The sequence below is a fragment of the Coloeus monedula genome, assembly GCF_965178545.1.
Source record: "Coloeus monedula genome assembly, chromosome: 6".
Lineage (NCBI taxonomy): Eukaryota > Metazoa > Chordata > Aves > Passeriformes > Corvidae > Coloeus > Coloeus monedula.
The window spans coordinates 38,028,933-38,053,512 of NC_138786.1; the positions used below are offsets into that span (position 1 = coordinate 38,028,933).

Below are 24,580 nucleotides of genomic sequence, written 5' to 3' on the forward strand. Positions count from 1 at the left end.
GTATGAATTACTATAGGACTGCTGGAGTAGAGCCTTTGTATTTAGTTTTGCCTGCCTAACGCAAATTCTGTGGCCATATGACAGAACTAGGTTACCGCTCTGTCAGTGCATTTGGAGTCCTTACTCCCACATTTTTATCCAGTCTAGTTTTAATGGTCTCAAGGGTTTCAGGCTTTCACTGTTTCCCTGAGGAGGTTATTATACAATCTGATAGATCTGTCTTTCATGGGAAATTTCATATTTACATTAAATTTCCCACTTCTTAATTTAACTCCATTAGTCCCTTCTACTATATCCTCGGATACTGTACTAAGTCTTCTTTCTGCTTGGTGTTCAGATTCATTAAATACAAACAGACAAAACCAGACAGGACCTTTATCTTAATCAACACTTAGTAAGTCTTCTTATTTGTTCCACCATTTCCACTTTAAAACAAATTTTGCTTGCTCTTCGCTAAACTCCCAACAGTTTTTCTCCTCATAAATGCAGTTGATTCCTTCCAGACAAAAAGTACATTCAGATCAAGTGAAAGGTGTAGAACACATATGAGTCATCAGAAGGTAAAATCATTCCCAGGGTTGCTATAGTTTTCTCATTACTAAGCATTTTGATCCCAGAATGTTCGGTTAATATTGTGTTTAGACAAATGATAAACTTACCCAGATAAATTATCTGAGCAGCCAAACCATGTTACACCTGATCTACATCTACAGTAGCACAATGTCTGTATGACATCATTATGGGATTTCAGTAGTGAGGTTCCCAGATCAGTTTTATGTCAATTTTAAAAGCATTTTAGATTATAATCTGGTATTGTGAATCAACATGAAAAGTGATATAGTTATTTTGCCCATTTTTAGCTGCCTACAGAGGCCAGTGGAAGGAGTTTTCCCCACAGAAACTAAAATAATTATCTTTTAAAGTCTTCTCATTGTTGCAGAGGATAGAAGACCAAATCTTCTTTCCACTAACTATTCACTCTTAAAAAATATGTAACAGTTTCCACTGGTTACAGAAGAAAATGTATGGTCCATATAAGGAAAATGATGGTCAGGTTGTGTTAGGCATTAAAGTTTTGCTTAGCATTTGGTGATAATTGGCCCCTTGGTCATCCTTGCTATAGGGAGGGCATGTTCTTTGCTTCAGGAAGAGAAGAAAAAAGACACATAGTGGGTGCTGCTTCTTCAGAGGAGGATTCATCATGCTCTCCTTTAAAAGCAACAGTAGAATCCCTTCTATTGTAAGACTCAGCCTTGGCTATGGAGCTCCATAAAGCATTTCCATAGTGCTTGTGTTCTGTTTAGCAGGTGGAGTGTCAGTCAGATGAAAATACAGCTTAAAAGCAAAGGAAAATATTCTTTGTAGACACCTAGATTTTATGAAAAACATGAACAAAGGAGACATTGACTGAAACCATTTCACATGTAATATTTAGTTCCCAGGAAAACATATCCTAGTAGTGCTTATTTAATACTAAGTAAGCTTAATTAAAAAATGTGAGGCTTTACTAGAAGCTAAATGTATGACCATTTCCATGTTAATAGAAGGACTATTTACATAGTAGTCCTTTTTTGTTTTACTGAATGTCATTGGTAGGTAGTATTCAGGAGTCTGAAAATACCACTAGGATATTACATGGCTTATTAGGTTATTAACTCAAATTATTAACTAAAATTATTAACTCAAATTCTCAAATAATAGGCACTGTCCAAACAGAGACTTTCAAAATAGACAACTGCCAATCCATGACCAAAAATTGAGTTCAGAACTTGATATCTTGGTATTTTGTCATAGCAAATTATTGGAAGGTAACTGTGTGAAGACCAATAGACTTGCAAAAGTATCTGTATATTAAGCATATAAGAATAAATTTTCAGGAATTGTTTCAAGTCATATTTCCTTTAAGACAAATGAAATGGGCATCCCATATCTTTTCTACAAATAACTGTTCCCATTACTCTAAATTTCACAATTGAATTACATCTGTCACAGTGGCTGTTATAATTAAAAGTGCTACATTCTTAGCCAAAATATACATGCAACTATACATAAATATAGAAGTCCATATTTCAGTAATATTGTAGATTTATCAAAAAGTGCAAAATACTATTAGGAAATTTTAAATTAAGCTTTCATTTTCGAATTCTGAAATCATAGAATCCAAGACAGATAATTTTTAATTGTCTGTACAATTGATGTAAAAAATAAGCACCCTAGAAACAGTAGTACTTTTCTTAAAGGTATTTAAAAACATAAAAATGAACCTCAGGAAAATTCTCTTTCAGGGGTACCACAGTGTACCACACTGATAATTTGCTGGACTGAGAAATTAAGATATTTCTTTTAATACATTGTCTTAATCTGGCAATAGGTGTAAACTGCTGTGTCATCCAAACTAACCCGTATTTATGTATACACTGTAGGTTCACATGATGCCTAGTTGCTGATTTGTGTTTCATAGACAGTACACTGGAATCAACTGATACGTTATGAGTTAGAAAGAATCATGCTTATAGTGTGTGTCATGCTCTGTGCCTCGGTAAACAAATAAAATTTACTAGTCGTCTGTCCTTACTGCAGATATGAATAGGTCAAGACCCAGGTGTTTTACCAAATTAGAAGGATTTTCTAAGAACAGATGGTTACAAAATGGTAAAATGTTGCATATCAGAGCTCAATGTGTACATAATGTAGGATACCTATGCAATAGAAGCTTCCTGAATTTGAGTAGCTACAACCATAAAATAAATCCTATGAGGAACTTAAAATACTTTTTTTCACACGATTTTTTTCTTATTCCCACTTGTGCAGACAAATAAAATATAAGGGAGAGATTATTATATGGTGGGAAAGTGCTCTTTTATTTTTAGTGTGTTCAGAGTCCAACGTAGATCAGGAGGTGCTGCTTTTTTAACCCATGGATGTTCTGCACTACTGTCATCTTGTGGATCAGTAAGTTTCCTAAAAGTCAAGGGACGCCTTCATTTTGTGAAGGCTGGGCTCCTTTGCCCCATGCGTCAGCAGAAGATAGCACTCCTGGGGCCTTGTATTTATACCCTTGGAGTTTTTATTCCATTTATTATGGTTCTGTTGCTTTTCCAAAACTGCATGATTCCTGCTTCACTTTTCCTTTCTTGCTAAATAAGAACAGTTGATAGTTACATATAGGTACATAGGGATCACAAAAAGCGAAGAGAACTTTGTAAGGAAATTTTGCGTGTTGCAGCTTGTAAACTACATTTTATACACTGTAGTTCTAGAGATAACATTAATGTGTTGTTTAAAATGCTGCTGTCAGGCCAATGCACATGCATTTTCCATAATGTATACGTGCTCATGTGTGATATTTAGACTGCTCTATAGCTGTAAATGTGCCTGGGAAAATGGCTTTGATTAATTGACTTCCCTCCTCTTCTTTCATCTCTTCAGATGCAAAGGCTTCATTCATTATCAGGAAAGATCAGAGGAGGAGGGGAGCAGAGTACCTGGGTCATACGCTGTTAGAGTTACAATTTTCCAAACGCCATAAGTAAACAGTCGGGAACAGGAAACATCCAGGATGGGAGAGGACCTCTGTGTTTGAAGGTCTTCCTCCATTCCAAATATTTGGTCTGATTTTGTCTTTAGCTATGCAAATTTGCATTTCTCCATTGTATATACATGTAATACTTGTTAAATCTTGAACTGTTGTCTTTTTCATGTGCCACATTTTCAGCCCCTGAGAATTGAGGGCTATTCCTTCCAGTGTTCCTTGTCCAATCATTCTTTTTCCTTAGGAAATTACTAAAAATTATATATACATATATAATTCAAAATTCAAATCATACTACACTACATCAACAAGCTTCACTTCTGTTTGTACTTATATAAATGGTTCTCTCCTTTTAATGTGTGCTGATTTTGGCTTGGATAGAGCTAATTTTCTTCATAGTAGGTAGTATGGGGCCATGTTATAGATTTGTGCTGAAAATAGTGTTGATAATACAGAGATGTTTCAGTTACTGCTGAGCAGTGCTTGCACAGAGCCAAGGTTTTTTCTGCTCCTTGTACCACCCCGCCAGTGAGTGGGGTGGGGGTGCACAAGAAGCTGGATACAGGCACAGCTGGGACAACTGACCCTGAGTAACCAAAGGGGTATTCCATACCATATGACATCACAGTACCTAAATTTGGGGGAAGAAGGAGGAAGGGAGGGACGTTTGGAGTTACAGCATTTGTCTTCCCAAGTCACCATTACATGTGATGAAGTCCTGCTTTCCTGGGGATGGCTGAATATCTGCCTGCTCATGAGAAGTGGTGAATGAAATTCTCAGTTTGCTTTGCGTGTGTACATGACTCTTGCTTTTCCTGTGAAACTGTCTTTATCTTAACCCACAAGTTTTCTTGCTTCTACCCTTCTGATTCTTTTCCCTATCCCACTGGGTGGGGACTAAGTGAGAGGCTGTGTGTGGTGCTTAGTTTCTGGCTGGGGTTAAACCATGACATGCTGCCTCTTTGCTGGGGAAAGTTTATTTCTGCTAAATTTCATGTATGTTCGTGGCATTTGTGCCACTCATAATTTATCCGTAAAATAAGAATTTTGCACAAGGAGAATATTGCTAGTCAGAAACCAAAAGTTTGGCCCCATCTTTATTCATCATATTTTGCTTCTTCAGTTTAACATTATTACTGGTTAATAGGTGCACCTGAAAATCAAGCTGCATTGTAGTATCTGGTGTGTTATGTTAAATGAATCTTTTCTAGGGCAGCAAGTCTCTTTTTTTTCCTAATGAAAGAGAATACCTCATCTTTTCCAATTTTCCTATCAAACACATCCACATCATCTCGAGACACTGCCACATCCAGCTGCATCTATACTCAACTTCAATTATATGAAATTACACAACCTACTCTCAGGTCCTTTAGGTTCTCTTTTGCTGTGTGAGGCACACGCATAGTGCATTTCCTGTGAAGTGCATGATTACAAACTATTCAGTACAAGCCTGTTTTAAGTAAACAGTAAATTAAATATTGTCAGTGCTTGTTCAGATATGCTCTTATGAAAGGAAAAGAACTTCTAGATTTGGTTTCATAAAACTCTAGATTTAAGAAAGGGACAGACATAAACTAGGTATCTTTTTTCCTTTTTAACTTCGCTTTACTGGCCCAGTTGTTCAAGAGCTGGTACAAAACAGTGTATTCTGATGTCCCTACAAGGAGACTTGGGCTAGTCAAAATACTGAAGGTAGCAAAATTTCTGTTTATTGCTCTTTATTCTAATGGAAAATTCTCGAAAACATTCTGTCACTGTAAGGTACAATGCTGCCTGAAAGACCATTAAGATTCTGTCTGAGCAACATGCCTCTTTCAACCATGCCAAATACAGGAGAAATACAGTAGAGATACAGTAGAAGTACCTCATTTTATTACTGTTCTGGCAATATTATTTTTTGCTATGCCAATCAACCTGACTGCAAGGGTAAGGAAAGAGAGAAAATGGTTGCGTCCCGAAGAATTGAAGGGTTTTGTGTATTCTGTTGTGTCTATCATTCCACTACTAACATGGTCACTACCATATGAAGAAGTATAAAATTTTATAAAAACCAGAAGCTATGAATGTGCTCTTGCAAAGTCTCCTTTCATCTCTGCCAGTTAACTTATTCCCAAGAGAAGGGAAAGCTCTTTTTTCCCAAGTGGTCAAATATTGTTTCCATTTATTCAATAGGCATTTCAAAGAGAAAATGTGTTGCCTGTATATGTTTAGGTCTGCACACAATTTATGATTACATACAGCAAGAATCCTTTTCTCTATTGTATTTTGTTCCTTTTTCTTAAAGGCAAGTATTGTGAGAAGCTCTGGGAAATGATTAAAAAATTAATCTGAGTTATCATTGGTATATTAAATGGCATAACATATAGTATATCATGTTTCCAGTTCCTTTATTACTAGATCTTAATGCTATTTGTAAAAATAAAGTAATAATAAAAAAAGAAATAAAATATTTTATTGGCTGTTAAAGCAGAGATTCTTTGCAAACTACTAAAAATATTAGGGGAAAAAAAAAGGTTGAAAAATATTTGCTTTACAAATTAAGAATGCAGAGATCTAAAGACTGATTTGTTCTTTGAAAATGGATATGAGAGTTAACTCAGGAACACAATATTAATAGATTTGTATAAGTGCACATAAGGCCAATATATTCAATGCTGTAATTTTTTTATGGTTTCATAAATAGTGCTATCACCAACATTTCAAAGAACTCTGAAAAAAACAGAGCTCATATGTGGTGGCATAAATTTAGTGTATTTTATAGAACACTGTTACTCCAGATATAGCCTACGGGTTGTGACTTTTCATAAAACCTAATGAATGTCTAGATTTGTCAGCTGTTTCAACACAGATGCACTTTGCTGATCTAATGGAAACATTTTGAGCCCAGATCCAAAATATCAATAGCTTTTAGTATCACAAATTAGTTTGACTATTGGGTGAATTGGGATGTGGTTCTTGATAAAAACCAGCAAGTAATTTTGTATATGTGTTTTATGATAACTACCTCTCCAGTGTCTGATGCTGAGGTTTTCTCCCTCTCTCTTTTTTTCCCCCTTTTCTTTTATTTTTGCAGAGTTTTAAGTTGAACGTAGACAGCCACTGTGCTTTAAAAGAAGCAGTGGTAGAGGAAGGACGCCAACTTCTTGAGCTTATTGTATCTCACAAATCAGGTAAATCCTTCTGAAATATTGCAAGTCTTTATGTCTCCAGACTATTAAAGAATGAAGAAGCATTGCTGTAAATTACTGCATATATTCACTTCCTTATGTATTATTAATATTTACATTATCAGATTGACCTTCAAGATTTATAAATGTTTCATATACTGCATACAATGCAGTGATACTTATAAAATGAAATACTGCCTCCAAATAGTCTGTTCATTTTATTTTGGTCTTGCTGTTCAGCTGAGTTTCAATTGAAATCACATCACTGAAAACTTCACACTGACATATTCTTTGATGTAGGTGCTATGGAAATAACATTAAGATAATGAACTAGGATTTCAAATATATATATATGTATTTACATACTCTGCATGAGTAATTGCATTGTTAAAGCTTTATTTTACCACTTAAACTAATTCTTACATTGATTTAAATATATTTATGAGGACTAGATTAAAATTAAAAATACCTTTTTCCTTGGTTAGGCTTGTCTTTTTCTTCAGAGGCCTTAAATTGAGAGGAGGGAGAGAGATATACTGATTTCCCTTTATGCCCAACACCTCCTATACCTTTAGATGTTTGCGTGACTTGTCTACTAATAGGGTTTTAATCAGCTTATACTGCTATGGAATGCCATCTTAATTTTGGCCTACTTAACATGCTTTTCATCCAGGTTGAAGTTATTTGCTATACTGTTTTCTCATCATGTTATATGTGTGCCTCTATTGTTTCGCAGCATCAGAAAGATCTGTGTAATTTGAAAGCTATAGGAAATTACTGACTTCTATGTATTGCTCCAAAAAGACAGAGAGGCCATAGCAAAGGAGGGTTGTGCATGCCATCTTAGATGTAGAAAACAGTAATGTGTAAACTACAGGAAATATTTGAAGGAGTTGGAGGTAAGGAAATTGTCTTTGGAGTATTACAAAATGTTTCAAGAAAAATACTGGATATTAGAGCGGGAGATTACCAGTGTTCCCAACAGCAGAGAAATGACAGCTTATGTGGAATTTTTCTCTTGAAATTGTCAGCTGAAACTCAATCAAAATTTAACGTGATGGCTAAGAGAAATATTTGTCACTATAGCATTGTTTTGCAGGATGAACAAGAGTAAAGCTTGGATTTATAGATGAGTAAACACATTAAAACTCTTCTTGCTTTTATTATTTTAAATGTCCTGTGAATTATTTGAATAAAGGATAATATTTAAAGATTCTGTTGAGTTTACAGCTTCCCCTTTTTCCCCCTTCATTTTGGAGAAGGACTGAAGGACATGCTGCAGATGATTGCAAGTCAATGGAAGGAACTACAGAGGCAAATCAAACGGCAACACAGCTGGATTCTTAGGGCTCTGGATATCATCAAAGCAGAGATACTGGCTACTGATGTGTCTGCAGAGAATGAGGAAGGGACTGGGAGCCCTAAGGTAAGTGGCTTGAAGTTTGCCTTATTTCCTCTTATTTCCGTCTTCTTTTGAACTAGGCACCACTGAAGTTTTCTTTCCACCCTAAGGCTTTTCATTTCTACTGGGTAAACTTTTTTTTTATAAACAAAATGAAATGCCTTACTCTGAAACTATAAAAAAATCTTAGAACTTTCAAGTTTTCCAGCAAGACCTGTCTCATTGTGTGTAGAGGGGCACGAGGGGGAACATAAAACATTTAGTAAACAAAACATAAAGCATCTTTAACATGAATAATCAGAATGCTTTTAAATTGTTTTGTTGCAACTATAAATCACTATAATCAGTGCAATCACTCAGCTCTGACATCCATTAGCCGCTTGGTTACAGCAAATTAACAAAGAAGAGAGAAAGTGATTCATTATCTCATTCCTGTTAATGACTATCAGATGCATTGCTTAATTAGGGGATGGCCATTGTAGTAGGAGGAAGGTCATATGCCTTTCCACAAATCTTTTTGCTCCAAGTTTAAGTCGTCCATAATAGTGCTTGTGTTGAATACAAGTAGTTTAATGGTAAGTTATTGACACCTGCCATCATTTTGTGGATATTAATTATTAAAGAGAGCTATAGTAGGTACCAGTTGCCAAACTTAGTATTTGTAAGAGCATTTTAAATACAGACCATGCTTATTTAAATTGGTGCAAGCAGTATAGAGATACTACACATTATAGAAACTTCTGGCTTAGGGTCCATGACCTTTCATCACCATCAGTCGTAAGCAGAGTTGTTTCCTAAGCAAAGAATATGCAAGAGAGCAATCCAATAACTCAATATCTTGCCACACATCCAGCTGAAATGTTTAGAAAAATTCATGGTTTCTGTTTCTGGAAACAACAGAGACAGTGTGCTGAGTGCGTTTTCTGGTTCTGATCTTAGACAATTCTTAGCATTGGTATTCAGTGCTTCCTAGAGAGTAGTTTGTAGAGTGACCCTTGGCTATGATTGCATGAAAAGTTCTGGTGATTTCTTACTATAATTCTGCATAGCAAGAATGGTCTTAGAGATGGAGGAAGAGCCAAGGAGAAAAATGAAACAAAAATACAGGAAAACACATATATGCAGGAGACAGAATTTGAACTGATATCCCTCATCACTTGCATGATGGAAAGTGCTCCTGGGCCATATGGCTCTTCTTTCAGGAAGTAGGTGGTGGAGCAACACTTGATTTCATAATGAGATCTCTTAAACTAAACAAACTAGCTCAAAGACAAGTTTTCATCCTGCCAGTAATATGATCCCACATCTCTGAACGTCTTGCCAAATCCATGCCCAAGAGTTTAACTGCTTAATCAAAATTATAATGTAAAAAAGTATTTTAAAATCCAGCCTGATTTTGCCATGAAAATTGTGGAATCCCTAGCTGGGAACTATTATATTCAAATATTTGCTCGAAAAGAGAGAAATGGAGAAAGGGTTTATGTTGCAGTACATTTTTCGTATACATAGGTGATAGCTCCTTGCCCCGTGCTTTTTATCATAGAGATAGGAACCTGAAGCAATGTGTTTTTTTTGTTTGGTTTGTTTGTTTGTTTGTGTCTACAATTAAATTTTAAAAAAGTGGACCAAAAATAAGATGAAACTAAAAATATTTTCAGGTTAACTCAGTGATTAAATTACATTCTTATAAGATTCTTGTAAGTATATGCAGTAGAGTGGTTGAATACCATCTACTTCACACTAAAATATTAACTAAAACTAAAATATAGCTGATAATATAGCTGCACGTTTCAGTTTACATTTGTTTCAAAAACCAAAAGGAACCTGAGAAGTGTAATAGAAAACCTAAAGATTATACCTAGAGGGTATTTTTATTTTTGCCTTTTTTTGAGAAACTACAGGAACAGTGTTGGTGTTAGAAATCTGTAAAGAAATAGGAAAAGAGGGAATTTCAAAGACCCTAGGAAAATTTTCCCTTAGGACTTTTAAAAACATGTTTTCATAGCACTGTGGCATTTTTAATGAGAGCAGTGAAGAGTGGGAGCAGGAAAGGGATGTTCTAGAAATATATTGTCAACATTAGTAGTCAAGAATTCAGATTTTGCTTAGGAAATTTTTCATTTTATGGTATGTAAGTTTCGTAGTGGTGCTATAGAAGACTTAGGATTGATTTTAAACATTGCTGATGCCTAAGCTCTTTTAATATATTGCATTCTCTGTAAAATCTTAGGAAAACAGTCAGTTCTCTAAGTATTTACTAAAACTATTATTCTGTCATTTTTATAAATGAAGAATTGATGACTGTATTTAGTTTAAATTGAAGGATATAAAGTTTTGCCTTCTTACTCCATTCAGAAGTGCTTTTAAAAATTATACATTCCAACAAGTACTGATCTAACATTATGATTAGTACATGAGACATACAATACACTACTGTCCTGAATCTTGAGACACTTAGCTACAGTATGTGTTTTCTTTTGATGGAAATAGTAAGTAATATTCTAAAATATCTGGAAAATAGGATGAATGTTTTCATATATGTGTGTATTTTTCATTTTTTCACCTTCTGAAGATGTCTGAGACCACTTGTTTTTTGTAAGTGATCTCTTAAATTGTGTCACTTCTGCATCACGAAAAGACTACTGGAACAGTATTGCTTTCAATAAACACTGAAGAGTGGTATTGAAAAAACCATGATGTACTTTCTTATCTGGTGGCTGTGAGTGTAAATGCCCAAATATTACCCTGATCTATTTAACTCATAGTTTGGTGGAAAAATTCACTGCTTTCTGAAGAGCCTGCAAATTAGTCTTGTAACTGATGTCCTTTAAAAGCATACAAATCTTAATAGCATTTGCCCATAGTACACATTCTCCTTCACTGAACCATATTATTACCATATTATTGTATAGAATAATATTCTTAGGGTCAGTTGCAAGTTCTGCTCCCAGCATGCATTCGTACAGTTAGTTCATTACTATAATTTTTGAGATCTGCATATGTTTGTTCTGCAAGTAAATGTTTGAATTAAGTTCCGTGGGTAGTTTTGGTAAAAGCTTAAGGAGTATAACATCAGAACTTAAAGGCTGGTAGGTCAAAAGAATAATGGTATACTCTGCAAATATATATATAGTTTTTACTTCTGGACATGTTTATTTCCAGAATAATTGCTTTATTACTGAAAAACATTTCTTATTTTCCATTCCAGCTTCAGAAAACTAAGCATGTAACTGGTTAAGACACTGGACTTAATACATAGAACATTGAAATCTGACTTAGTTGTTCCAGGTAAAAAAAAGTCTTGGGAAAAATGTGTTAACTCTAAAATAGACTTGTCAATGGGTTAATGATAGAAGCAGTCAGGATTTGAAGAGTATTGGAGGAAGAGGTAAAAACACATTTAACAAAGTAAACCGAAAGTCACAGAAATAGTAGGTGGCTCAGGAACAGAATTTGAAGTGGTTAAACAGGCCTTTGTATGAAGCGAAAAAGAAAACCAGTGTAATTTCCTCTTGATATGTAATTAAACATCGCACACTTCCAGGATCATTTCCCACTCTGTTGCATATAATTTTACAGCTTTTACAATCATTCTAAACAAACACTCTTCAGTACACAGAAAAGTGATTTTCATTTAAAAATTGAAACTTGGTGAAGCTGTTTAGTATCAATCACTGTTTGGGATTCTGGAAATACTGCTTCACAGGCAGTTTTATAGTGACACTGGTCTCAGACATAGTGGGTGGACCAAACACCACAGTCCAGAAAAATTATAGCCTGGTCAGTCTGTTAATATGAAGATGAATTTGTGAAATGGACAACAGAACAGAGTAAAGTTTAGAGAATGGTAACAGTCTTTTCTTTTTTACTTCAGTCTTGTAACTTGTCCTGGCAATTCAATCAGGCTGCTATGACTGCCACGGTTAGATTAATACTTTGATATGAAAGGAATATACAAATGAAGTGTTTTGGTATCTTTGTGATTAGTGCGGAGAAATATTATATTTGTGAGTAGATAATTTTCTTTTCCTCAAAGTCTTTTATCAGCTCTGTATTTCATGAGTATGGTGCATGGGCTGTAATATTAAAAGCAACATACCAGTACTTTTTTCTGATTTCTTTCATTATTTAAAAAACAGGGGAGGTTTATTACTGGGCAGATTTAAATATTACTGACAGATAACAGAGACCATGAATTCTAGCATTCTGAGAATCTAGTATTTTTACTTACATAACCACTTGGAAAACTTTTTGGTGTCCAATGTATGCAATTGGAGTATTGCATATATTATTGTAGTGGGTTGTGCTTTGAAGTTGTCAAATGGCATATGTAACTGGCCTTCATTTTCTTCTCCTTCACTTGTTTCTAGTGAAAGGGCAGGAATAACATATAACAGAAGGATCATTTTACTTAGCTTGCTGGAGTTACTTAAATCGCAGCAGAATTTTAAAACTTTACATCTCAAACTGAATTTATTTAACTTACAGTCTCTCTTTCTCTATTTTTCCACATGCACAAAGTCAGGATCAGACTTGTGGATTAAATCCTGTGTCTCATGTTTGTAACACTGTGGAATAAAATGTCAAATAAATAACCATTACTTATTCAGTAACAATTTGAAAAAATAATGAAATGGAAATAAGACTTTCATCTCTGTCATACAGACATATGGAAAGGGCTTTTCATCTGGTGATACACATGCCATTCTGGTCTATCTTTGTCACATGGCTTAATCAAGTCTTTTTTTTGGAAAAGAAAAGTTGGTATTTGTGCTTTAGAAGAAGTAATTCTTTCTTCTAATGTGTCCATAATGAGCCACATTCCCATCTAAATATGGGAGAGTTTTATCTCATGAGTGCTACACCTCGTAGATGAGACATTAAACTGAAGTTCTAACCACCTTTACCCAGGCTTACTTCCAGTATCAGTAATTACCATCTGCCACCTTAATTCTTTGCAGTTTCAGCTGAATGTGTTAGTCTCTTCTGTTCAGAAAAACTGGATAGTCTTGGGCACAGTTAAAAAGTTGTTACCTTTCACTGGTGAAAACAATACCTTATAATATCCTGCGACGTATTTCTGTGCTGCACAGTAGTACAGCAAGTCCGCGGTTCACCATTCACTACTTCAAAGATGATAATAGGGAAGTGCTCTCCTGTAATTAGAATAGAAGGCTCTGATTGAGGCTTATATAGTCTTATATTGTTGAAGTCTTATATAGTCTTATAATAGTCTTATATTGTTGAATATTTAAAATGCTATCTGTACATAAATACTATTATTGTGCCTAACAGCTGAACAGTTTTAAAGCATTCATGTAATATTTCAGTTCTGAATCTTTGGAAACTTTGGGAGTCTAGACTAAAGATACTGTCATCTCAGTCTTAAGTACAAATGATGCCATGAATTCTGCTGTACTAGAAAAAAATTAATCGCAGTTATTATTTTGCTTGGCTTTAGGTATTTCAGTATATGATATTACAGTAGTCTTGATCTGTCAGCTTCTATGGTGGGGATTTGAACCATATATGAGTTGGACAATGGGATAAAAAGGGTGATGGTATTTACAAAATCCTTCTGTAAATCAATAAACATAATTTTGGTTTTGCTAGGAATAGGCCTGTCTTTTAGTGCTTTTACTGGAGCATGTGAAACATGACTGAGTTCTTTTGATATTGTTATCCAAATAGAGGATTGAAAACATCCATTAAGAATTTCCAAGCTAATCAAAACAAGCTATGTTGATGTAACAATGAAAAGAATCAAAAAAGGAAGCAAGAAGAAGGAAACTTTGTGTCTTTTAGCACAGTTAGACACTTCAAGGTCCTCAGTTTTCTAGTTTTTAATACCTTGCTTAATAAGTTTAATTTTAATATTACAGACATCATCTAGATTGTGCACAGACCTACCTATCATTGTAAACAAAAATATCTTCAGGAAGGATTTGAGAGATGACACCATAATTATACACACCATTTTAGAGTGGATGAATAAAAGGAAAGAGAAAAATGGTTTAAAATAAGTTTGAAAGCAGAAACTAGCATTGCTGGAGAGAGTATGGATATGGATTATTGAATGGGACTGACATATAGAGAGTCTTTGTTGAAGAATATGGAAGAAAGGGATCTACTGAAGGGTATGAAAGATGTGACTGTGGCAACTGAGCAGAAAAGCTTTGTTTACTGTAGTACTATATCAGACCCTGAGAGTTAGTTGAAATATTTTGTGTGGTAATTTTAGTAGAGATAGAAAGAAAACAGAGTTTTAGTACTGTTTAGTACCTTTCTGCTACAGGGGTTTTATTGAAAAAACCAGTGCCTTGACAAGAATGTGTCTCATCATACTTTGAAGCAAAATTATCTTCAACTAAGCAGAAGCTTTCAAAAACAGAGGCAAAGCCAAAGTAACCATCTTTCAAGTCCAGAATATTTCCTTTAAGCTTCTAAGCATATACAATCTTAAGTTGATGTTTCATACAGAATAATATTCATAAAGCTGCCAAGATTCTTCTCTCTTGTATTTTGTATTTTTGTGCTTTGTTAAAATACTTTAACTGAGCTAGTAATTTTTGGGTGATTTTAAGTCTCCAAGCTGATAAAATATGAACTTTTGTGTCATTGGACCATGGCCTTTTTACCAAACACAGGCATAAGCAAACTGGACCTTAAAGTCTTCCCTTGGTCAGCTCTTTTGCAAGGGCTTACTCCTCAACACACCCTGAAAGGAAGCAGGTGTCAGAACTAATTTTCTTCTTCCAGAGGGAGAATGTTGCATTTCATATGGCTGTTCTTAAGGATTTACACAGCTGAGATCTTCCAGGAAAGGCTGTAAATCAAATTATGTCCTTGTTAGCCTCCTCTTGTGCCTCTGTGAGCCAGTTATGGATTGTGGTGGTGGTTGGTTGCTTCATAGAGAAAGAGGACGTGGTTCTCCCCTACTGCCTTCCTCCCCACTTGCTGGAAATTCACAGCCTGTATTACTGAGGCCGACTAGGATGAATCTAACCCAATGTTTTGAGGATAAAATGTTGCAATAATAACTACACTTTTGTTGCATGATAACTGCTGGCTAAGGTGCTGGATTATGCATGTGGGCTTGTAAATGGATTGGCAACACTAGACCACTGCTTTTAGAAGTAATTTTCAGCTGATAGATGATTTTAAGTGTTACATATCTGCAAGAGCTCTATTCTGAAAATGTTTCTTTTGTTCAAATAGTCTTAGTTTTTTTCCAGAATGATTGAAAGCAAGTGCATCAAAGGTTCAAAAAAAAAAAAAAAAGGGGCTGTTAGATGTATTATCAGGTTTCACATGGTAGATTCACTGTTGTTTATTGGAAGCTGTTTCTCTTGAGTACTTAATTGTATGCTTTTTAGTCGGCAGGAGGAATGGTTTTGTGCTTAATTCAGAACCTCTCTTTACGGAAAAAGGAATGAATCTTAGCAGTCACTGTTTGGACTGCAATAAGAGATGACAAATGAATAATAGCTCCACCCTAAACCTCGTCTTTCAGGTTATATGAGCCCTGGTAAAACTTCTCTATATCAGAAGTTAACTAAACATTTTTCTAGTTTTTCAAGAAATGACATCCCTGAAGTCTTGGTCAAGAAAATCTGGGTCCCATTTTAGCTCAGAGAGATTGTTTTCTCATATATCCATCAGTGTCCTGCAAATTCTATATGACAGTGTTGTTTTCATAGTATCTAAAATAATTTCAATCATTTTTAACAAGAATTTCTAAAAAGTAGCAAAGATCCTAATATTTTTTTCATTGAATCTGACAACAACCTTATCCATTATCTCACTACCAAGTATAAAATTGAGAGTGCCACACTTTAAAAATAATATTTTTTGCAGCTCTAAATTGTATCTACTATTGAGCACAATATTCAATCCTGTTATGAAACATAGGTGCTTTTTTAACCAGCACATTTACTGCAAAAATATCAAAAGTCATATTTGAATTGAAGATGTGAACAAGGACCCTGAGGTATCTGTGCTATTTATAATATACTTCTACAATTTTTACACCTTGGTAATTCCAAATATTTTATATTGATTGCATTTGGCAACTATTGGCTCTTTAACAGCCATCTCTGTTAGTAGGAGCAGTTATGCTTACACAGTTAGCAAAGAAATGATGACTTTTTACTTCAGGAATGAGAAAGGCTACTTTCTATTAAAACATAGATCAAGTTCAGTGTGAAAGATGTTTTAAATCTAAATCTCTCCACTGAGAACAAGTGCAGACTTAGAACTTGATGAGAACAGATATTTAAACCGACTTACACCCAAGGGGCAAATTTTATCATAATGCTATTTGAATCGAACATTATTACCTGAAACTCTGAAAGTATGTTAGGCTGTTGTTACTTCACCTCTGTAAGTGTCTACTTCTCTATGTGGGCTCAGAATCCCATGAGCTCATTCAAGGTTTCAGACCACAGCAGAAACAGAGCTTTTTTAAAATTTGTTGTTTGAGTTCGGAAGTTGATGGAACACACTAAAATAAATCAATAAATAAGCAAGTGAAAAGAAGGAATCCTAGCTAACTGAAAATGCCTTGGTAAAACAAGTCTGTGGTGGGATTTAAAGATAGTGATAACTAACAAAGCAAATTAGTTGAAATTCAGATCTTTTCAGTTAAGTTTCCTTTCTCATTTCTTATTCCTGCTCCCTCTCCCTCCATGCCATCTGTTGCTCCTCAAGACAGTTCAGGATTTCAACAGGATCACAAGTGAAATATAGTACAGGAGTGTGTGGGGAGGCTTCTCCCAGGGTTCACTGCCAGGTCAGTCGCAGATGGCAGTGCAGGGGGGCTAAAAGTCTGGCGCTCCACAGGCATCATATCTGACTTCTGACAAATGTGGTGCTGGTCAAATCAAATGGTAAAATTTGAATGTGTCTTCTACCCACGTGTTGTTTACCAGTCATCACAATGATAAATATTTTGGCTTGTTCAGATGATGTGGCATAAGATCTAGGCATTGGACTTAAAAGGTTATTGTCTTCTGTCTCCACTAGTCTATCTTTTTTCTAGCTCTGGTAATAGCAATGTAATATCAACTCATGCCTCTCATCCTAATTACCTCTGGTAATGAAGGATTTAGTTGAGTAAACTAAGCTTACCTTCTGTACTGAGATGCTTTCTTCTTTTCTTTTTGTGACAGACTGTTCCACCATGTTTTGCTTCTGAAAAAAAATCATGTTTGAAAATATAATTTTTCCCTTTTGATATAGTCCTGTAAAAATCCTGTACTTTAAATAGTACAGCTCAATAGGGATGCTGTTGTCAGTTGTCATCCCTAAAGATAGTTGTTTCTGTTAATAACATTCTAACTTTTTTTTATTAAACTTTTATTACTGGTCTGAAAACAAAAATTACTGCTTTATTCCATTAAAGAGTGACTGGCATGGCACTCCTCTGATCTTTAAAAAAAGAAATTTTACTTTCATTGTATTTGTGCATTAAATTAATGCTTCTATCTACAGAATAAACTAACGTCTTATAAATATTACTGTGCTTAATTATCAGTTAGGTATTTGAGTTTTTGCTGTTATGGTTGATGTCCGGGAGTGATTAAATGTGTAATAGAGAACAAAAGAAACATTGATGTGAACAAAGATACTATAAGATAAAGGCAAATTTTATCTTCTTCATGCTTTTATTCTTTTAAAATTATTTAAATTACTTTTATATTCAGCATGGTTTGGTGGCATTTCCCTTTGTTTTTTTCCAATTCACTTCTTATTTTAGTCTTTCAGAATATTTCTAGCAATGATTTAACTTGTAGTATCTTTCAGTTCTAGTCTCAGCTGTGTACTTTAAGCATCTGTTCCTCACTACGGTGGTCACAAAAGAGAAACCAGGTAAAAAACCAGTGTTTTAAGGAAAAATCTACTTGGACATCCTGCATTTTCAAACTGATTTATTCTTAAATGTCTTGTGGCATAGTATACTTGACTACACTTAAACTTTAAATGCAAAGTGATGTTACAGATTTTGCTAGTTTTTTAAGCCAATCTATTAGAAGGCAACAGAATATGGTGCTGAGTGTTGTGTGACCTGAGTTCTTTGTGCGTATCTACATTGTGAAAAAGAATAAACAACTTTTTCAGTAGGCCATTTGGTGAAATACAGACTAACATTAAAAGCCTGAAAGATGCTTATGGTAAAGGCATATGTATGTTTGTATGTTAGGTCTAGTAACTTTTGGGTAATACTTTTTTTTTTTTTTTTTTTTTTTTTTTTTTTTTTTTTTTTTTTAGTATTTTGCCTGGATTTTTAATTATGGCTTTCTTAAAGTATCTCAGATGTATCTCATTTATTGATAATTATGCTTACCCAAGGTAGTGTAACTAATGTGGGAGATACAATGGGGACTGCATCACATTTAGCAATTTAAACTTGTTCCTTAAACACCTGGAAGTAACCACAACAAAAATATGTGTGGCAGTAGTGCACTTTGCCATGTCCCATGGGCAGCTGTAAATGTTAATGACAGTTAACCTAAGATGGCTTTAAATGCAAAATGGGTTTTCTGACCAGAAGACAGGTGGTATGCCATATTCTTTTATAATCGCCCCATAGCATGCTTTATGAACCATCATCACGCCAGAGAGAAAGAATAGCTCATCTGGGCATGTACACTTCATTTCTTCATCCTATTTTTCCTCTTTGCAGTCATGTTATAGAAAGGAGACAGGCCTTTAGCACAGAATACCTTAATCCTTGGTTTATGAGCCCTAAGAAAATCACAGGTGTGGTTGATGCTGACAGTCTACATCATCCCTTACAAAATGAAAAAAAATTTTGAGGAAAAAGAAAGAAAGGAAATTGCAAAGGGGAAAGTTCAGATCTGATTAAGAGCTCAGCACCATGTGTTCTGAAATACTTTAACTTAAAGCTATGATGCACAACAGAAGTTTAGAATGGTGCATTTATGACTGCTTACATTCGAGGATCACAATTTCTGTTTGGGGGAAGGGGGCAAGAAGGTGACTGAGGTCAGGTCAGCTTGTCTTTTCTGTCCTTGCTGTTGGTTTGGAAAATTTTCCTGGAGACTTACAAGGGTATTTAGTACTTGTATTACATTTTGCAGGCTGCCCTTCCTATCTTAGATGTGAGATGCAAGCAGTTAGAGCACTGTATAATCAAGTACTACTAGAACTGCAAAATATAAAGATAGATGCAAAAAATAGGGTAAATCTATCTTTTAAAAATTCTGTGTGTAGTAAGATAAGCTTTTTCTGAATATGACAATTAATGGGTTAGTTTGAAAATCCATGGCTTTTTGTTATTAATTAGTCAAGAACAATAAGGTTTAAAAGTTCATATTTTTCTAATGTAATAAAATGTTTTTATACATTGGACAGGAAATGTATTAAGGAAATAAACAGAATAAATGTAAGTTCATTCTTCTGCTAGTTCATTTATTTGGGCATTGATTCTTACTCTTCAGTATAGATACTTCATGAAGCATCCATATTTATCTCTTATTCCTGACATGTATTGCTACAAAGGCTCTTGTTTGTAAAGTATCAGCTAATTAAAATAAATCTAAAATTAAACATGAAAAATGTTGATTTCCAATTCAGTGAATCCTAGGAATATTATAATAAGTTTGGTTTTAATTCCTGAAAAACATATTAAAATTAACTTTTCTCCCATTTATGTAATGCATATAACTAAACTTCCTTCCTACTGTGAGACAGTTTCATTTATTGTTATTTGTAAACAGCTTAGTAAAGATGCATAGTGGATTGGTCTAGAAACTCCTTGAACAGTTTCTTTTGAAATAACACTACATACGTTAAGCTCAATTACACATCCAAACAGCCACAACACACTTTTGGTAATTTATTCATTGATTTAACATAGTACCCAGAAGAGTCATGCCTGCTGTCAATTTTGTAATATATTATGTTTTAAATATACTCATGCTCACCCATGCACGCCATTAAGGTGTGCATAAACCTGTGTTTTTCTCTCTTGACAGCTATAAATGTTTGTTATTATTACACAAAACATATGTTCATGTTGTTTTTGTCTAAATTATTCTATCTGGGGCTATAAAGTTTTAATGTTATTAGTTGCCCTTAGAATTTTAATGTTTCACTGCTGTAACCTTCTTAGGATTTCTCTGCAATTAAATAGAAACTATTTCACTACAGCCTGGAAGAACAATATATTTTATACAAATAAAAAAATCCTTCTTGCTCCATTTTCTCCCAGTGTAGTAAACTGTCTAGTTGACAAGGCTCTATGCACTGCAGTCCTACCTGTAGTATTTTCCAGAACTGAATAGAATATTATACTTTCCTGCAGTATTCTCATTAATGAAAGAACCTAACTCAAGCTATTTCAGATAGAAGGCAAGTCACAGGCAGTTTGCTTTGAAAGCCCTCTCCCTGTTGTTCTCTGTTTTCCCCTTATTCAGAAAATACAGAGGAACCTCAATCAATGTAACATTTATACTATGAAAAAAGCCAAGGCTTTAGGAGATGGAGTATTAATGGGAAAAAATAATTTGGAGAAATTTCTCCTCTGTTTTTTTCTAAATAGCAGCTGTGCATAGGAAAATATAAGTGTAGCAGCAGCAACAGGAAAATGCTTCCCCCCACCTTTCAGTTTTCAAGGCCTTCTCTCTAAGGAATGAAAGCAGATGGGAATTCAGCCAGGACATTAGAAGATATTTTCTGCTTTTAAATGAGGAAAGGCCTCGCTTAGGGCATTCTTTTCCATATACTGGATTAAGGCATTATATGGACTTAGTTTTTTTCTTGTGTTTTGGGCCAAAATACCCTCTCATAGAGGAAATAAAGTAAAATTGTTCCATGCAGACTTTAAACATCTGACATTTTTTATCTTATCTCTAAGTACAGCACACTGGTGTTCCTATCAGTTTCTTCAGGCTTTATTCCACCATCTGACCATAACACTACTCATGTGAAGAGGTACAAGAGTGGTCAGAATATTCAAAATGTACTGATTAGAAGATGCTCACTCAAATTTATTAGACAAGATTTCATTTAAGAAAAAGGAATAAGGTATTTCTAAGTGAATTTGTGCAAAACGTTTGAGATACTTCAACCTGAGAATTTGAATTAGGAAGTGTTTCATGAATCTTATATTAAAAACTGAGGAAGAGGACATAAAGGCATTAGTAACTATTGGTATTTTTGAAGCACAACATATGTAAACATCATAACGCCTTTTGAAAAAAAGGTAATTTTCCCAGAGAAAGGAAATGAGGCAAAGATGGGGAAGAGCTTTCCCCACAGCCACAGGATGAGTTGTTAGGCCAGCTGGAATTAGAATTCAGAAGTTTTGTCTTCCAGGCTTGTGTTGAGCTGACTGACCCAGTAATTCTCACACTTATACAGTAACATCCTTTAACATTTAATGCTTCCAGGACTCTGCCAAAAAGATTTCTTTCATTATGAAATTTAATTCTGTCCCCCCAAATTTAATTTGTCTTGCCTGTTTTCCTTGCTCTTTGTTTGTTCTTTCATTCACTTTTTCCTTTGGCTTCCATTATGCTCCCGAATATTTCTGTCTTTTTATAATTAATTCTTCTTTTTCCTCCGTTTTCCACACGCTGTTAAAGAATTGTGTCTTTTCATCCCCAACAATATTTCTCTTTTTATTCCTCATTATCCCTAGGTACCTCAAACCCGTCTTCAGAACTGCTCTGTTTTACAGGGCCACAGTTGCAGCTCACAAACATTGTTTCGTAGCATCCTAATTTTCAAGATTTTAATTATGTCTGAAGGTTTGCCAATTATATGGTGAACTTCTGCATTGGAAAGAATAAGACCACAGCCTTTTCTACTCAGAACTAAAAAGCTTACAGTAGAAAAAAATGTACCATTTGTTGAAGAATAGAGATAACAGGGGAAAAGCAGTGTGTCAAGGTTCTTGGTTAAACAATAATCTCTTACAGAGCACTCATTACTGCTAAATAATTGCCTGTGTTGGGAGAAAGGTTTCTATGTGAAGAGAGGTTCAAGAAGGTCAGTTATCTAGTGGTAATGACCATAGCGGTCATTAAAGGGTATTAATGCTATTAAGAACAGAACTTTAACTTTTTATTGAAGTTTTTATTTAAATTATATTAACTTTGATTCAACTTTTAATTGAGGTGCAACCATCCAAATTCTGTAGTCAGGAACCAAGAAGTAATGAACATAAAATTACATGTTCTTCTGATAGGCTGATAGGTCTTTAATATATTATAATTTCAGGAGTCTCTACAGAGCAGTTATTAGTATTAAACTATTCAGAGGTATTCTATTAGAATTAGGGCTGGGTGATTGATTCAGGAAAAAATCCCATCTTGACCCATAGCAAATGCAGACAGTATATTTTCTGAATTAAAAAGAACTTCTTTTCATACATATAGTTGCATGCAATCTCAAAACAGTTGCTAAGTTAAAGTAGTACTATGGTTCCTAAAATGCTCTGGCTTATAAACCTGATGCATGGTGGCAGCAGTGCTGATTTCATTCTGAATTGAATGTGTAGTTCCATACTACGTTCAGTGCTTGTTGTATAGAGAATCTCACGCTGAAAGTACGTAGGGACAGTACTACTGCTGTCCTTCCAGACACTACAAGAACCAGAATCAGGGTATGGCAGGGGCTCCCAGGAACTGGAAACATGAGCTACTATATGGAAGGACTGAGCTAGTACCGAGTAGCCCTCCTGGTCCAACTTTTTGTGTTTTTTTCTCTAGGACATTTCAGGAATAAGCTACTGAGTAAGTCTAAAGGGCTGAAACACTGGAGAAGAGATGTGAGACTGGAAAATTAACTCTTAGGGATCCAGAGGAGTATCACTTGTCATGCCACCTTCTACTCTTGCAACAGAATTTTTTGTCCTTGCCTGTCAAACCTGACAATACAGTAACATGCTGTAAAATGAAAAATCAAACCCATCATACAAACAGAACAAAATACTAAACCCTGCTTCATTCACACAGAGGAATGATAAGCAAAGAAACGGCTGATGTATGATAGGAGTTAATCTCATTGCCAAGTGCATGTCTGGGTGGGTGCTGAGACTTGGGTAAGAAAGGAACAGCATAGCCTGCTGAGGACTGCAAGCTGAACAGTATCCTCCATGCTGTCATGGCAACTTTTCAAGGTACAACTTCAGAGCCAAAAGCTATATTGTATTTATGAAAAACAATGACATTAAGAGAGATCTAGCAGTCTTATAAAGTTGCAAGGAGGAAAGAATCTCAGGGTAAGGCATTTGTAACAAGGAGAACATGCTAGCCAAAATATTTTTTGCTGCTTTTATATGAATGCTTCAAATAAAGCAAATTATGTCAAACAGTCATTATTTATTGCCTTATTATCTGAAAGGTTTTTTTTTGTGGTGAGGAAAAGTCCCAATTGACCATACTGCAGGAAAAATTTCTGGGTTTTGGAAATGTTCTGGGTGTTTCCAAAACTTCCAAGACAATATTAAATTTTCAGTTCCATAGTTTCTTATATATTTCTGTAGTTTCCTCACGTGGAGTTATGTACCATTCTATGAAAACATCTTCTGCTTCTAAAATACTTCAAACTTGTTTTCTAATAATTACAGACTTGGAGAATACTTTGTATTAAGTTGGCCTACTGCCATTTTCTTGCAGAGAAATTTGCCATAAGAACTGATAATGGATTTTTTCTTCTTAAAAAAAAAAAAAATTCTTTGCGTTTTTGGTAGGAAGCCAGGTTTGTGTGTCATTTAGACATGTCACATCATTATGAAAACATCATTCATCATAGCACAATGACAGTGTGTTCTGCTGAGCTGCTGACTCCTCTAGAAAAATTGTAAAGTGGTGTGTGCATATTGCCATGCAAAGAACTACTTCGGTATTACAGAACATTTTTCTGGGGCTGCCTGGTGGAATGGTCTAATGTATTACCCTTGTAACTGGGAGAAGATAGGTTCTAAAAGGTGATGTGCAAGTCTTTGTAGTTCTAATTCATAGGTACATGACATTTTCAAAAAAATCATAGAAGAAGTATTAATAGACATTCCATAAGGTCATTTAGCCCTCTTCCCTGCCCAATGCACAAAAAGTTAAAAAGCATCTGAACTGTTTCTGCTGTTTTTCTGTTTTCTTACAATCAGCCAGTGGTGGGTATTCTGTGACATCCAAAACAATTTATTCCAGTGCTTAGCAAACTTGAAAGCTTTTTCCTACTCTCTTGACTAAATTTACCTTACAGCAGTTTATACACGGTTGTTCTTGTTCTATCCCCAGAAGACACAGAGAATCATTACTTTATCCTGCATGGCAAGCTCTGGTGTATTTGAAGATCACCATCAATTTGCTATTCTATTTCACAGTGTACGGGCTTGTTCTGTCAAACCGTAATCAGAGTATAAAACTAATAATAAATGGAAGTCAAGATAAATATCTTTCATGGTAAACACAAACAAAAGAAGTGTTATCCTCTAAGGCCTAGGGTGTT

At 34.9% G+C, this 24,580-nt stretch overlaps 1 protein-coding gene across 2 annotated transcripts in view; it reads left to right on the forward strand.

The window, feature by feature from the left end:
• Positions 1-24,580, forward strand: part of AKAP6 (A-kinase anchoring protein 6) — a 220,086-nt gene that overhangs the window by 74,340 nt on the left and 121,166 nt on the right. For both annotated transcript variants that reach the window (XM_082284079.1, XM_082284080.1), the window contains exons 6-7: positions 6,606-6,702; positions 7,962-8,125. In XM_082284079.1, coding sequence (XP_082140205.1) covers positions 6,606-6,702; positions 7,962-8,125 — 261 coding nt within the window. The remainder of the gene's footprint in view (positions 1-6,605; positions 6,703-7,961; positions 8,126-24,580) is intronic.